This window comes from Mizuhopecten yessoensis, unplaced genomic scaffold, assembly GCF_002113885.1.
Source record: "Mizuhopecten yessoensis strain PY_sf001 unplaced genomic scaffold, ASM211388v2 scaffold11165, whole genome shotgun sequence".
Lineage (NCBI taxonomy): Eukaryota > Metazoa > Mollusca > Bivalvia > Pectinida > Pectinidae > Mizuhopecten > Mizuhopecten yessoensis.
Genome location: NW_018408912.1, coordinates 833,245 through 850,610, shown reverse-complemented (window position 1 = coordinate 850,610; position 17,366 = coordinate 833,245). Strand labels below are relative to the sequence as shown.

At 35.4% G+C, this 17,366-nt stretch overlaps 1 protein-coding gene across 6 annotated transcripts in view; it reads right to left on the bottom strand.

Annotated features, from left to right (window-relative positions):
- Positions 1-3,520: 3,520 nt before the first annotated feature.
- LOC110467201 (ubiquitin carboxyl-terminal hydrolase 15-like) overlaps positions 3,521-17,366 on the bottom strand; it is a 28,684-nt gene continuing 14,838 nt past the window's right edge. For 5 of the 6 annotated variants that reach the window (XM_021524191.1, XM_021524189.1, XM_021524192.1 and 2 more), the window contains 2 exons: positions 5,779-5,813; positions 3,521-5,058 (listed from right to left, as the gene is read on the bottom strand). In XM_021524191.1, coding sequence (XP_021379866.1) covers positions 4,252-5,058; positions 5,779-5,813 — 842 coding nt within the window. In that variant the 3' untranslated portion in view covers positions 3,521-4,251. Of the gene's footprint in view, positions 5,059-5,778; positions 5,814-15,007; positions 15,819-17,366 lie in introns of those variants that run through there. The other variant, XM_021524194.1, reaches the window with a different exon arrangement.

Below are 17,366 nucleotides of genomic sequence, written 5' to 3'. Positions count from 1 at the left end.
ACATTTGTTTAATTGCCATTGGAAGTAATTCAATTTGAGTAAGCATTATCAGTATTGGATAGCAGTTTGATGGTATACATATATCAGCCCAGACTGACCCCCCGGGGCTGATGGGTGGGGCCAAAAAGGGTTGAACTGACTGAAATTTCAAAAATCTTCTTCTCAAGACCCAGATATGGTAGAATCAAATACTCTTCATAGATGGAAGGGTCTTAAGGTGCTTTACCAAAATTGTGAATTTCATGACCCTGGGGTCTCACGTTTCCCCCTGGGGAGGGGGTAAACTTTACTATAGTTTATATAGGGAAATCACATTTTGGACCAACATTTGTTTAATTTCCATTGGAAGTAATTCAATTTGGGTTAGCATTATCAGTATTAGGTAGCAGTTTGATAGTATGCACCTATGAGCCCTGACTGACCCCCAGGGGCTGATGGGTGGGGCCAAAAAGGGTTGAATTGACTGAAATTTCAAAAATCTTCTTCTCAAGACCCAGATATGGTAGAATCAAATACTCTTCATAGATGGAAGGGTCTTAAGGTGCTTTACCAAAATTGTGAATTTCATGACCCTGGGGTCTCACGTTTCCCCCTGGGGAAGGGGGGGGGGGGCAAAATTTGTTATGGTTTATAATGGCAAATGATACTTTGAATATTACATGTTGATAACTTGATTGGAATTATAACCCTAAGTTGACAGTTTGATACTTTGTAAATTTTGAGCCATCCCTACCCCCAAGGGCTGTAGGGTGGGGCCCAATGGAGTCTGTGTGCTAAAATAAAATTTCTTCATTTTCCTTGTTTAGAATCAGAGGTGCTAGTTTCAAATACTTTTCAGTCTTAAATCTGCATGCTAGATATTGAATAAGGTGGTTTTATTGTTTTTTGTCACTTTGAATAATATTTCTGTTCATGTTAAAAACAAAAATCAACTCTCTGTATAAATATATCAGGTGACCGTTAAGGCCAATGGGCCTCTTGTTTTATGGTATTAATCTACTGTACATATAAAATATTAACATGTTGTTTTTCCACGGTACATATGAAACATTACATGCAATATTGTTGTCTTTAACATTACTCTACTTCATTTACTCCATATAAAAATCCACTATATTTTTTTGACCAGGGAGTAAGTAGGTCCTCTATCTGACAGTGTTGTAGGTCCTCTATCTGACAGTGTTAGTTTGAAAACCAAAATGCCCGTCGATTAACTCAATTTGAACTTTAAGGGAGAGGGATCACCTGGGTGTGAAGACTAACTCCTTCGACAGCTTTGTGCTTTCATCACAACCTATTTATATGTATCAATAAAGAGGCAAGAGTGTAAACAATATTAAAAGAGCAGATATGGCTTTAGATTGTTTTTTTGCAAATTATGGTTGGAATATTGCTATTAAAAGTGCCTGTACATTTTGTGTCAATATGATAAAACAGGTTTCCAGATAGAACAAGTTCCTTCTCCTCTACTTTACAACAGGTAATAGATCCAGTCTGGGGAACCAAAACCTCAAGCCCATTCCTTAAAAGTAGGATATTTTCAATTTGAATTGTATTATGAAATATTATTATGTAATTATTTTTATGCTTTCACAATTTTATGCTTTTGCAAATGTACAATTTTAGCAAAGATTTGTATTTTTCTACTTAAAAAAAAAGCATGTTTTTAAATGTGAAGAGAATTTACATCAGCATATACACCTTATTGTTTTTGATACATGTATATCAGTTCCCAAGGCGTTCTCTGACAGTTTACTGTTTATTATAACTTAACAGTTCATTTTAATATATATTAGAGTAGGTTGTTTGTAAACATAATATAAGTTTTAAGTAAATTATCTCCACCACAAGTTTTGGTTGAATTTATTTATTTAATTGTACCTTTGACTTTTTAGACTACATTTATTTTCATTAAATTAATTCATTATCTTGAGATGTTTGTGTCATTTCATTGCAGAAACACATGTATGTAAGACACCAATACCCACCCAGCATTTTCTAATTAATAACTGCATTACTGTATCCAGCTTTTTAATTTGTGCAGGTTTATTTTTGTGTTGAATTCACAGACTTGGTCTGTGTTATCTTAACAATTAAGCATTTAAACTTTTTAATGTGCTCTTCTTCCTCGAGTTATCTTGTGATATTTTTAATATGTTGAAATAGCACAGTGGCATTTTGAAATTATGAAATTTTAATGTATGTCTGTATCAAAATTTCAACAGTAAACTGTGATTATAGCTTGAACAGAATGCAATTTTAAGCTGACAGGAACCTTTGAATTAATCAGGATAATTTTCATTGCAGCAAACTGTTTTATTTCTATATTTTTTTAATTTTCAAACTAGATCTTACCATAATGCCTTGTTTAATTCACAGTTGAATTATTCTGCAAAAAGCGCAAATGTAACACTTGCAAAAATTACAAGGTATACAGTAAATGAAGAAGTGCAAATTAAAAACGTACCGGTGTAACCTCACCAATTATTTATAATCAAAATAAAACATTTTGTACAGGTGTAACCTCACCAAATATTTGTAATCAAAATAAGAACGTACAGGTGTAACCTCACCAAATATTTATCATCAAAATAAAAACGTACAGGTGTAACCTCACCAAAAATTTATCATCAAAATAAAAACGTACAGGTGTAACCTCACCAAATATTTGTAATCAAAATAAAAACACTGAAACATTTTGTACAGGTGTAACCTCACCAAATATTTATAATCAAATAAAAACACTGAAACATTTTGTACAGGTGTAACCTCACCAAATATTTATAATCAAAATAAAAACACCGAAATATTTTGTACAGGTGTAACCTCACCAAATATTTATAATCAAAATAAAAACACTGAAACATTTTGTACAGGTGTAACCTCACCAAATATTAATAATCAAAATAAAACACTGGAACATTTTGTACAGGTGTAACCTCACCAAATATTTATAATCAAAATAAAAACACTGAAACATTTTGTACAGGTGTAACCTCACCAAATATTTGTAATCAAAATAAAAACACTGAAACATTTTGTACAGGTGTAACCTTACCAAATGGGCCAACATCACTCATTTGCTATTAATCTCACACTTTTAACCTTAAAAGTGGACCAAAGTCAAATATATCTAAATGGACTAAATAAAGCTACAGTCTAATTATCTTTACCTATGACCCTTAGTTATTCAAGAGAACCTGTTACAAGGTTTGACCCCAGTGACCTTGAAAGTCTGACTTCGTAGTCCTTAATACCAGCAAGCTACTGACCAAATATCATCACCCTGTGACCTTTTTGTTATTGAGAAGTTGTTTAAAGATTTTATCACATTTGACCCTTTTGACCTTGAACATCGGGGTAGGCCAATTATTTGAACAAAATTGAAAGTACATCACTCTTGAATGCTACTGACCAAATATCATCACCCTCTGACTTGTGTTATTTTACAACAATTTTAGAACAAGTTACTGGTATTACAACTTATATTAATCACTCTTGTTGACCCAGATGCTAGCAAGCAGGAATCTTAATGTGGGAGGAAACCAGAGTACCCGGAGAAAACCCATGTGGTCGGGCAGGTGAACCCATAACTTTTCACGTCCATGGCGAAAGGCTGGTGTGTTATCCACTGTGCAACCCAACCACCCAAACACAGGTACATTTTACCCCTGTGACCTTGAATATCTGGGTAGGCCATTCATTTGAACAAACTGATAGCCTTTCATTTTAGCACAATACAAGTACTTGCAAAATATCATCTCTCTCTGACTTTTGGTTAGTCGGAAGTCATTTAAAGGTTTTGACACATTTGACCCCGCGACCCTTAAAGTGGATTAAAATCATTCAAGTTCACTTCAACAAACCTGATAGCCCTTCCCCTCTGCATGCTACTGGCTTAATGTTATCACCCTAGGCGTTTATGTTCTTCAGATCAAATCATTTAAAGTTTTTGACAGAGTATCTGACCCCTGTGACCGTGAAAGTAGATTAAGGTCATTTTCATTTGCAAACTTTGACAGACTCCCTTCAAGGATACTACCAGCCAAAAAAATGACTCTAGGCCTTTTGGTTCTTCAGGAAAAGTTGTTTGAAAATTTTGATATATTTCACCCGTGACCATGAAAATAATGTCAAGGCCATTTCTGTTTGCAAACTATATCGGGCTCCATTCCAGGTAGACACCAGCTAAAAATGTATTAGTACTAAGACATGCCTCCTAACAGTAGAAGGAAAATTTTCTTGTTCAGTTCATTCAACATCACAGTGTATTTCGGTTCCCTGGGTTATCCCAGCATCCTTTAGTGAGCAGGTATCGGACTCACTGAATAGGTTTATCCAAAAGTTCGTACTGGTACCTCCTACTTTGATTTTCATTTGCAAATTTTTGTTATCAAAAATCTTGAAAATTCTGTGAAATTCCTGCTTCAAGAATCCAAGTGAATCTGATTTACTATAATGCGGACATGACCTTTGACCAGCACATGCAAGAACAACTTTCATTGGATAGATCTCTACACTAAGAGCTCCAGACAGCAGTCCTTCAGATATGACCTTGCGTTTGATTGGCTTTTGTCCTTCTTTGAGCCCGTACCACTTCACAATCCTTGACCATCCAGATTCATTAAGAGCAACAAAATCATATCTCTCCAACAAATTTGAACTCAAATTATCACCAGTTTCCATGATGGAAGAATTGTCTACCGGGCCCGGATTAATGCCATCTCCTTCCCTCTTATTTAAGAAAGTCTGATGTTTTTCTAACCAACTTTTTGAAACTATGTAAACTTCTAAATGTTTTTTCAATGATTTGCACAACATTTTCTTTAAAAAATCTCGCTGCGTCTTCTTGTCGGGCTGTTTTACTGTCGATTCACTCCTGGGTATGGGGATATCAGTGTCTTCAGCTCGCCTATAATTCTCATCTGCTGCATGAATCAGTTTTGGACCCTCTGTGTTTCGTTTCATAGGATCAGTAGCGTTACTGGTTAAAGGATTGGAATGCTGCAGTTTTCCTGTTGTATTTGGTATCATTTTAGACTTCGAGTGCAACTTAAGCTAAAACACAAAGAGAAATTTCTGTAAAGCATTTATAGGATTCTAAATGTACATGTAATTAATCAGTAAAATATCTTTTGAAAACATTTATCGGATCTTCAAACTTAGAAATAGAAATAAGTTAGTGAAGGGAAACGATCCAACATCACTGGTTGACAATAACTAATTATTATAAGAGAGCATAAGTCTTCCAGTGGATTAAGCATCAAGAAAGCAAAATTTCCAATGAACAAAATGTTTGCTGATCCATGTTACGGTTACTGAACCTTTTCCACTGCCTTGACCTTTTGATTGGGCTATGGACCTGTGAGTATTATGTGGCATACTGTCTTATCAAGATATTCTGTAAAATATTTAAAAAAAAATATGCAATAATGTTGATCAGAAGTTACAGTCTGGACAGTCAGGGTAGTTAATACAGACAAGCTTTTGACCTTTGATCCCTTACCATGACCTTGACCTTTGAGTTACCGACCTTTTGATTATCTAGTTATGAAACACATCTATAAAGTTTTGTGAAAAAATCTTCAGGAAATCAGAATGATTTCCCCTACATGATGTAGATATGGGCAGATGGATGAGTTATATCCTACACAAACAAATTCTTTGTTGGTAGGAGTGGGGGTTGCATACTAACACCAGTTATTATCGAAACACAAAAAACTACAAATGCCAGAATATCTGAGAATTTCTGCTTTGGTAAAATACAACCATACTTACACCTTGCACTGCACTTTCCAAGCCGAATGGATTATCTGAGAAAACAGAATGATGACAAATTTGGAAAATTTGATGAAAAGAATCTTTTCCCTTGTGTTAATTTAGTTATATGTATTTCCCAAGCTTTCTCTAGCTAGAACCTTTTACTTAAAAATAATTTCATCACTGCAAGGTTTGTTGGCAAACTCCAAAGAAGTATATCAACAGCAAAGCCATGAACATTGTACATATAAAGTATTTCATAATGATATTATTTAACCAACATTATATACCTAAAGTTAAAGTAAAACTACATTTAAACATAATTATAACAAACTCAACAATGTTCAATGTTATTACATAAATCTAGATCCCTTCACATGCAAATTACAAGGGCATTCTACAATCTATCAATAAAGAGACTATAATAGAGACAGTTATTGTACCCGATTGTTTGTTAACGGAGACATCCAACTTGTCAAGATCACTTGTCATCCTCAACAATGTGTCACATATATCTTGTTTTGAGCGTGCAGTTCGTGGATCATCTTTGTACCAGGGACATACAGGACCTGTCTTGTAAAGCTCGGACTCGAGTTGTGCTAGCTCCTCATGTCTGTAACATATAACAGGACACCAACTGTACTTGTTTCCCAAGTAAATACCACCAGTAACTTATAACACGTAACTTTCTTCTCATTACTCCACATATAGCGATCATCTGAACTACATTCCACTTTATTCCATTTCAAATATTAAAGGCATAGAATACAAATATTGGAAATTGGTTACAACAGGAATATGCCTTGTAAAATAAAGACATGAGACTGACATATCTCCTATATCCTTATTCAATTTTTCACAAACAAGTCCTGTAATATAAAACTATAAAACTAAGCACAACTGAAATTTTATTTTTAGAAGGAATGGTATACAAATAAAGGTACTTAAAAACAGCCATCACTTCGAATGCAAAACTGCTAGTGACTGATCACAATCATTTATAGAGAAGACAAAGTGGGATATACTTACAGTTCTCTGTACTTGTTAAAATCCTGTAAAGATAAAGAAATTATATAGAAATGTAAGCCAGTACGTCCATGACCCCACAACCCTTTTTGTAATGTGACTTAATGTGGCAGAATGAATATCATTGTCCCACCTGAACAAAATAGCTAAATATGACCTTCACTCAACAACAACAAAATAGCTAAATATGACCTTCACTCCACAACACCAAAATAGCTAAATATGACCTTCACTCCACAACACCAAAATAGCTAAATATGACCTTCACTCCACAACACCAAAATAGCTAAATATGACCTTCACTCCACAACACCAAAATAGCTAAATATGACCTTCACTCCACAACACCAAAATAGCTAAATATGACCTTCACTCCACAACACCAAAATAGCTAAATATGACCTTCACTCCACAACACCAAAATAGCTAAATATGACCTTCACTCCACAACACCAAAATAGCTAAATATGACCTTCACTCCACAACACCAAAATAGCTAAATATGACCTTCACTCCACAACACCAAAATAGCTAAATATGACCTTCACTCCACAACACCAAAATAACTAAATATGACCTTCACTCCACCACACCAAAATAGCTCAATATGACCTTCACTCCACAACACCAAAATAGCTAAATATGACCTTCACTCAACAACACCAAAACGTGTGGGTTCCTCAAACAGTAGAAAATCCCCTCAACCAAACTATAATCAATCTATGAAGTTTTCCGTTTCTAACTCTCTAATTACAGTTAAGAAGTGTTTTTCACACAACAGGTGAGTCACTTTGTCCTCTGGAGGTCTTGAGTAGAATTCCTCCTCTACCCATCAGTAGGCATCCTTTTAAGCTTCAGGGTTTCTAGGTGAAATGATACTCAGATAACAGTTCTGAAACAGGGATTTTGTTTTAGCACTAATATTTTCAATGCTGCATATTATAAAGATGCTTTTCTTTCAAATGCTAAGAGATGTTTACATCCCTCAATACGTTTAAATGTGTTAACCATATTCACAATTTTAACGCATCAACTACTGGCACTATGGACATTTCTGCTATTGTATAATCAAAAGCGGTAAGCCCTAATCAAAACACGTCTCTGAGATTCCAGGTGATTCATGCTTCTAAATGCAATAAAAGAAAGAATTAGAAAAAATTGAATGCATATAATGTCCATTTTTTAACAGATTGCACAATAAAACAATAAACTGTTGTTCACCATAACAGTAACTCTAGTTCACCGTAACAATAATATTTCATCGTTACACTGTATTTTACATGTACCTTTAATTAAGAGTGCAATGTAAGTCTACTGTAGCCGGTCGTGGCTTAAAGGTTCGTTCTTGTCCAACAATGATCAACACCTTCTTTCATTTCAATATCATTTATTCCCCAGTCAGAAGACCTTAAAACAGCAATTAATAACAATAAATGTTAACCTTTCCTACCCTAGAAATTTACATAATAGAACAGGCTAACTTGCGCTTATGTAACAGATTCACGCACTTGATAACTTTACGCTTCGCTATATAATTATTACTAAATCAAAAGACTGAACAACACAGTCGCAATCATCTGAGATACAATACACATGTGCGTAACACTTGTGATAGGAAGTTATACAAAACCTACATCTGTAACTACAACAGATATGTATATGAATTACCAGCGACTGATGTAATTTACAATTACACTTACAAATCTATCACATCAGTTAGAAATATCAAATAAACAGGATCACAAAATACGACCTACCTCTTCAAAGGGAAGAGGGTCTTGGTCCAAGGGAGACAACATGTACAGCGTATGTGGACTTTGGGGTCAAATGAAGACATTTATAACAGCAACTACAAACTGGTCGATCAAAATCATCGTTACCAAACTGTACAAAGACTTGGAACAAAATGGCGGGAAAATTCAAATTTGAATTAATTGAAACATTCAGTTAATTTACTGAATGTGTTTTACATGTACATATAAATGTACATTACCGATAATATAGTCATATATGAAAACCATAGAAAATATAATGTACTCGCAATTATTGTGGTCTGTAGCCAAAAAGATCAAAACAATGCAAGTTTAGAATTCCGTCCACACAGGCTGAAAACTTGTACAGGTGTGAATAAAATTTAACACAAGCGCTACTCACTGTGCAGCCGCGCACTGACCACTAACTGGCCACTACAAAGAGTTTTAAAAATACATTAACCCCTGACCCCAGTTGGACAGGTGTACATCTGAACTAATCAAAGTGCCGAGAGCACTCAGGGATGCTGTGTATGAAGGATTCAAATAATTGAATAAAGGAAGTGGTATATCAGTAAAGAACGGCAGTAAATAATAAAGAACATGTTGTTGAGTAAGGGTCATAATAGCCCATCCCTTAATTCGTCCCTTTTAGCCTCTTTTATTCTATAATAACCATATCATATCAAACAAAAATGATAATACCTATATATAAACAAGAGGCCCAAGAGGGCCTGAATCGCTCACCTGAATATTTAAGCAATCATAGCAAAATATTCTCATTAAATATTATATTGCACTAAAAATATTTCCATCGCAAACTTTGTTGGCTCCATCTGTTGAAATTATCAGCAAAATATTATTATAAGATTCTATGCTTTTTTATTCTTCTTCATAAGTTGCTTGACATATTTTTCCTGCGACCTTGTAAGTAGGTCAATGTCATTTTCCTACTCAAATTGGTTAGCTCTATTCCAAAAAGCTACCAGCCAAATCTATTGAATCCATTTCTTTTAGTACTTAAGAACTTTGGTGAGCTCTATCCCAGGAAGTCACCAGCCAAATATTATAAATGTATGCCTTTTAATTCTTCATCAGAAGTAGTTTGAACCGTTTGACATATTTGAATGCTGTGAACTTGAAAGTAAGTCAATGTCATTTTCATTCGCAAACTTTGTTTGGCTCTTTCCCTGGAAATAACCAGCCAAATATTAAGGTTCTATACCTTCCAGTTCTTCAGAAGAAGTTGTTCTAAGCATTAGACATATCTGACTCCTGTGACCTTGAAAGTAGATCAAGGTCATTTTCATTCTCAAACTTTGTTGGGCTCTTTCCCAGGAAGCTACAAGCCAAATATTAAGGTTCTATACCTTCCAGTTCTTCAGAAGAAGTCGTTTGAAGTGTTTGACATATCTGCCTCATGTGACCTTAAAAGTAAGTCAAGGTCATTTTCATTCTCAAACTTTGTTGGGCTCTTTCTTTCCCAGGAAGTCAACAGCCAAATATTTAGGTTCTATAACTTTTAGGTCTTCAGAAGAAGTCGTTTTAAGAATTAGACATATCTGACTCCAGTGACCTTGAAAGTAAGTCAAGGTCATTTTCGTATTCAAACTTTGTCGGGCTCTTTCCCAGGAAGCCACCAGCCAAATATAAAGATTCTATACCTTTCAGTTCTTCAGAAGAAGTTGTTTGAAGTGTTTGACACATTTGACCCCTGTGACATTGAAAGAAGGTCAAGGTCATTTTCATTCTCAAACTTTGTTGGGCTCTATCCCAGGAAGCCACCAGCCAAATATAAAGATTCTATGCCTTTCAGTTCCTCAGAAGAAGTCGTTTGAAGTGTTTGACACATTTGACCACTGTGACCTTGAAAGTAGGTCAAGGTCATTTTTTATTCTTGAACTTTGTTAGGCTTCATCCCAGGAAGCAATCAGCCAAATATGAAGATTCTATACCTTTTAATTCTTCAGAAGAAGTCGTTTGAAGTTTTTGACATATTTGACTCCTGTGACCTTGAAAGTAGGTCAAGGTCATTTTAGTTCTTAAACTTCGTCGGGCTCCTACCAACAAAGCTTTCAGCCAAATATCATGACTCTAAGCCTGTTCATTCTTCAGAAGAAGTTGTTTAAAGGAAAAGTTGACGGACGAGGACGGACGACGGACGCCGGACGCCAGACGACTCACCATGACATAAGCTCACCTGCCCGACGGGCAGGTGAGCTAAAAAAAAGGTTTAGAGTTACAGAAAATTTAGGTGAGTAGGTTTTATTGGTAACAAAATAAAATAACAGTTGCTTAAAAAACACTTCTAGCATTTAACTACTTCTAAACCAAAGTTTACATTGTAATTCAAGGAAAAATATATCAATTTGATATTACAAAATATTTTAGTCGGTCAAAGTCATTCATACGAACAAACTTGGTACCTCTTTATCCCAGCATGCTGCTGGCCAAATATCATCACCCTATGTCTGTTGGTTATTGAGGAAAAGTTTAAGAAGATTTTAACACATTTGACACCTGTGACATTAAAGGTCGGTCAACATCATTTTTATTCGCAAACTTTGTTTGGCTAATTCCAAGGAAGCCACCAGCCAAAAATGATGTCACAAGGCGTTTGGGTATTTCAGAAGAAGTCGTTTGAAAGTTTTGACATATTTGTCCCCTGTGACCTTGACAGTAGGTCAAGGCCATTTTTATTCGCAAACTTTGTTCGGCTTATTCCATGGAAGCTACGTACCAATTGTCATGTCTCTAAACCATTCGGTATTTCAGAAGTAGTTGTTTGAAGTTTTGTTTTACATATTTGACCCCTGTGACCTTGAAAGTAGGTCAAGGTCATTCATATGAACAAACTTGGTACCCCTTTATCCCAGCATGCTATTGGCCATATATCTTCACCCTATGTCTGTTCGTTATTGGGAAAAAAGTTGTTTATAGATTTTAACACATTTGACCCCTGTGACCTTGAAAGTCGGTCAAGGTCATGTTTATTCGCAAACTTTGTTTGGCTAATTCCAAGGAAGCCACCAGTTAAATACAATGTCACTAGGCATTTCAGTATTTCAGAAGAAGTCGTTTGAAAGTTTTGAGATATTTGACCTCTATGACCTTTAAAGTAGGTCAAGGTCATTTTTATTCGCAAACTTTGTTTGGCTTTTACCAAGGAAGCTACCAGGTAATTCTCATATCTCTAGGCTTTTCTGTATTTCAGATGATAAGTTGTTTGAAAATTTTGACATATTTCACCCCCTGTGACCTTGATAGTAGGTCAAGGCCATTTTTATTCGCAAACTTTGTTCGGCTTATTCCATGTAAGCTACCTACCAATTGTCATGCCTCTACACCTTTTGGTATTTCAGAAGAAGTTGATTGAAGGTTTTTACATATTTGACCCCTGTGACCTTGAAAGTAGGTCAACTACTGTTTTTTTCTCAAACTTTGTCGGGCTCCATATAAGGAAGCTACTAGCCAAATATCATGACTCTATACCTTCTGGTTCTTTAGAAGAAGTCGTTTAAAGGAAAGTTGACGGACGCCGGACAGACGCCGGATGCCGGACGGACGGACGGAAGATGGACGCCGCACCATGGCATAAGCTCAGCTGCCCTTCGGGCGGGTGAGCTAATAAAAATTATGATATTATTATTACAATTTGTTATTATCATTATACAAAAATAATTATTCAGTTTCTGGTTACTTTAGTATAAGTCAACATTCTCTTTCACTTGGAGACAAAGAAAACACGAAGCTTACTTTATCAAGGACAGTCATCAAACAGTCATTCAACAAGTCGCGAGCATGAAACTACGCAATGATGGACAAGGGGAGGAAACTCTTACACACACACTTTAGAGTATTGGAATACGAGGCGTAGTAATTTGAACCAAATATAGTTCGGAACTTTCACTGATTAAAAATGCCACTGTTAATGATCTTTACATATTTTCTGTGATTTTTTTGTCTTATACAGATATATTTTACCATATCATAGCATTGATCATATCATGAAAAAATGAACACATTATCTAAAGATCTTCTTCTTTTTTTTATGAAAAATTTATTTGGTATAGATTGATATAGTTCATGATTCTCACTTAAAAAACTCGCCTTTTCGTAAAACTTGAATATTTTTTCTTTGATTTATTGATCGTTTTCATATGTATTTATTCATTTTATAGCATTAATCATACCATGAAATAATTAACACAATATTAAAAGAACTTCCGCGGAAGAAGAAAGTATGTTGTTTGGTTTTGATTTGCCCAGGCTTGGCAAGGACCACTATGAATGCTGTACACAGCATCCAAAAATAGATCACTGTCATATATATATATAAATATAAGCATGACAAAAAATATACCGCGCAAAAAAAATATTATACCATTTAAGATTACAACAACTCTAACCACTTCTCCCTTCCTTACAAAGAAGATTTCCACGTCTCCTAAAAAAAGGTAACAAGTAGTATTACAAAGAATATTAAAACACTATATACAACCCTAAGTGTATAATCACAGTATACTTTAAAAAATATATGAAAAAAGTTGTATTTCAGCAATAGAATGCTCGAGTTAGAAGTCTATATATGCAACTAACTATACTTTGTCAAGATTTTAAAATTTGTAAATATGCATCACAGGCCATATCCGGCATGTTCCGAAATGCATCACTTGATGCCACATCCAGTAAAAATCTAGCCTTTTCCAGCCAATTGGAGGTCAAAGGAGGCAAAGATGTCTGCTGTGAGCTGTTGTCTCTGTCGACAAGACCTCCGAGGTGCAGCCACGCACTGACCACTAACTGGCCGCAACAAAGAGTTTTAAAATTACATTAACCCCTGACCCCAGTCGAACAGGTGGACATCTAAACTAAAAAATAGATCACTGTCATATATATATATAAATATGACAAGTGCTCGTATATAAGTTGCACTTATTAAGTATTGATAAAAACAACTAAATAATATGAACAATACATTGTCAAAAATGACACTGTTACACTACTTCTATCTATTATTTATTATCTTCGATACTCCGGGGATTACGCTTACCTTCGCTTACTGTACCCTTGGAATAGGTCATGACAAAAAAGAAGGCTCAATGTGCACCACATTTTGGATGAGACGAGAAGACTACTTATTAGTTTGATCCTATGATGTACATCAAAAGAATCTCTCGGTCGCATAATGGTCTAATCGTCTGCCTTTGAAGTCAGGAGTCACTCCTCCGTATACTTCAAAGGCCAAGATATCAGCCTACCCTGAGTTTCCTTTAGCCCCGATACCAGACCAAGACATTTTGACTGATAGATGTCACACCAGACAAAATGTACAAGTCTGGTGCCAGGGCCAGAGGAAACTTGGGTTAGAATCAGCCTAGCCATTGATCTTTTTTTTTTTACCGAAGACCAATCAAGTAGCTAGCTGGCTGCCTTCAATTTTGCTATGACATATTCCAGGGGTGCAGAAGAGTGAAAGTGAATGTTACCCTGGAGTATTAAGGATGCACTAAAGTACAATACAGCAAACCATTACAGTACACTGTTATACGGTGTATTATATCACCAGTATATAGTTCTATGTTGTAGAACATTGTAATTTATCATTCCAATAAACTATGGTACACTGTTACAGTACACTACAATTCATTGTTACAATACACCATGATACAATTGTTGACTGCTTTGGATTAACAGAAGGACTTGTCTAGTCAAGAAAAGTGATATTTCCCTCAGCTTCCCACTTGGGGAATATCAAAACTTAAGGGTTGTCAAATCCTTCTATTTACTTAAAACAGTCAACAATGCTGTAGCTGTATGACACGTCACAATCATGTACAGATTACTCTAAAAGCCGATTTGGTTTCCTTTTCATATTTTTATTTTTAAGTTACAAAAGTTTGATTCAGTTCTGTTAACACTTTAAAAATCTGATTTTTCTTGTTAGTGAAATGTTTCAGTGTACCTCATCATCTGAAAAACAGACGGAACCTGGCCGTCGACAACTTGCCTTTCTGAAAAATATGAGTCATGGACTTCATCGAAATTCTGTTACTATTTTTAGAAGTGTTAAGGGATGACCTCTTTTGAGGTAACAGGATTATAATACCCCTATCTTGTTCTGGTTTCAGTCAACTCAGGACGTTCATTTACAGTTCACATGGTAACCAAATAAGCAATATGCACATAGCAAGTGATGTTACATGCCAGACACAAATTATACAAAAATAGTTTTAAGTATAAATTTTTAGCAACAGGATCAAATGGAAGTCATTTTTCTCCCTTTCACACCATTTTTCCCAGACTCTCTTATTTTTTTTAATTGACACAACATCCATTCCATCATGGTGTATCCATGCAGTCTGACAGACAAATGATTGAATATTCATCAACATTTTTGAATAATATTCATTCTTGAAAGTATGAATAATTATCAAATGTATCAGATATATGTATATATATGAGGATATTAAATGGTTCAGTTTACCAATTGTATAAATATTCACAAATGTGCTATGTGTGACAGTCCGACACAATAATAGCAAAAAGTACTAGATAATACATGTGAACTGCTTCAGTAATTATTCTTAACTGTACCAAAAAAACAAAGTACATGTTTATCTTTTCTTTTAAAAAAAAATGTACAAACTTTTCTATCACATTACAGAATAAGTTGGCACATAGGTTAACAATTTACTTACTGTCAGAACACTTTAAAGAATATCCAATATTATTGATGGGAAGTCATTTTTCATCCAACCAATTTGTATTTACTGGATATCCTGACATCAGGAAGTATGGCAACCTCATATACCTTGTTAACTGAAATTGCTGCCTTTATAAAAACTGATACAGGACAGATACCGAAGTCATAATTACTTGCTCATTCTATTGTAGTCACAACACAAAAAGTATACACATTTTTTTTTAGTGTAAATCTAAATCTTATAATGAAGTCTTTCTTTCCCATACTCAAATCTGTTTCTTTGAAATCGAGTGCGGAGTCATTCAGACGTAAAAGGAGCTGCTCCAATTTATTATGTCCTGTTCTGACCCATGCTTGGATTCTATCACAACACTGCTGCTCTTTACAAGAATGGACTGCTGCTCTTTACAAGAATGATGTCCGACTAGCACACAGTACCATTGTATTGTTCCTATTATAATTAAATAGAAATGTCCTTTGGATGTCATTGGTGACCTTGATTCTGGCCACGCAAGAACTCCTCATAAGCTGCCTCCATCTCATCATCCATGTAATTTTCGTTACAGTTTGCCACTCTGAAGATGAAAACACAACATGTAATAATCAAAAGCAAAGAGGCATCAACATTATTCTAAACAAGAGGCCCAATGGGCCTGAATCGCTCACCTGGTATTAATCTCACACTTGTAATCTTAAAAGTGGACTAAAATACAACTACAGGCAGAATATCAGTGTTTGATTAATAAGAACCTATTTTAAGATTTAAACATATGACGCACGTGACCTTGAATGTCGAACAAGGACATTAGGTTGAACAGAGTTTATAGTCTTCCAACCCAGCATGCTTCTAGCAAAATATCATTACCCTGGACTTTTTGGTTATACAGAACAAATCAGTTAAAGATTTAAACATATATTGACCACTGTGACCTTGAATATGGGCGAAGGTCATTCATTTGAACAAACTTGGTAGCCCTTCATCCCAGCATATTAATGGGCAATGTCATCACCCTAGGCCTCTTGGTGATTCAGAAGAAGTTGTTTAAATGTTTTCGACATATTTGACCCCTGTGACCTTGAATATAAGTCAAGGTCATTTATTTAAACAAACTTGGTAGCCCTTCATCCAAGCATGTTACTTGCCAAATATCATCACCCTAGGCGTCTTGGTTTTTCAGAAGAAGTTGTTTAAAAATGTTAACATATTTGACCCCTGTGACCTTGAATGTAAATCAAGGTCATCTATTTGAACAAACTTGGTAGCCCTTCATCCTAGCATGTTACTGGCCAAATATCATCACCCTAGGCCTCTCGGTTATTCAGAAGAAGTTGTTTAAAGATTTTAACATATTTGACCCGTGACCTTGAAAATGGATAAAGGTCATTTATTTGAACAAACTTTGTAGTCCTTTATCCCAGCATGTTACTGGCCAAATATCCTCACCCTAGGCCTCTCGGTTACTCAGAAGAAGTTGTTTAAAGGTTTTAAACATATATTGCCCCCTGTGACCTTGAATATAAGTCAGGGTCATTTATTTCAACAAACTTTGTAGTCCTTTATCCCGTCATGTTACTGGCCAAATATCATCACCCTAGACCTCTTGGTTATTAAGAAGAAGTTGTTTAAATATTTCAACATATTTGACCCCTGTGACCTTGAAAATAGATGAAGATCATTTATTTGAACAAACTTGGTAGCCGTCATCCCAGCATGCTTCTGGCCAAAGAGTCATGAGCCCAGCACTGTTCTGTATCTTTGAGCAAGATACTTTACTCCGCTTGTTCCAGTCTACTCAGCTGTAAATGAGTATGTGGTTGGGTAGTGCTAGAATTGTAGAATAATAGCTGGCAGCACCGGCTGTATACTCCCCAGGGAGTTGAGAAGGATATCAGCTGGTGAAAAGGCCCTATAACCACGGATAATAATTTGTGAACTGCTTTGAGACGACCTATGAACTAGGTTGTGATAAAGTGGTATATAAAAACTTCAACAAATTTTTGTAGCCCAGAGATTTTTCCTGTAGAGTTAATCTGATTTAAAAATTGATCTTGTTACATAGATCACATAGATGTTACAACTAACGAAGAGAGTGTGTGTCGCTCATCTGGATCTTTAAGCCGTC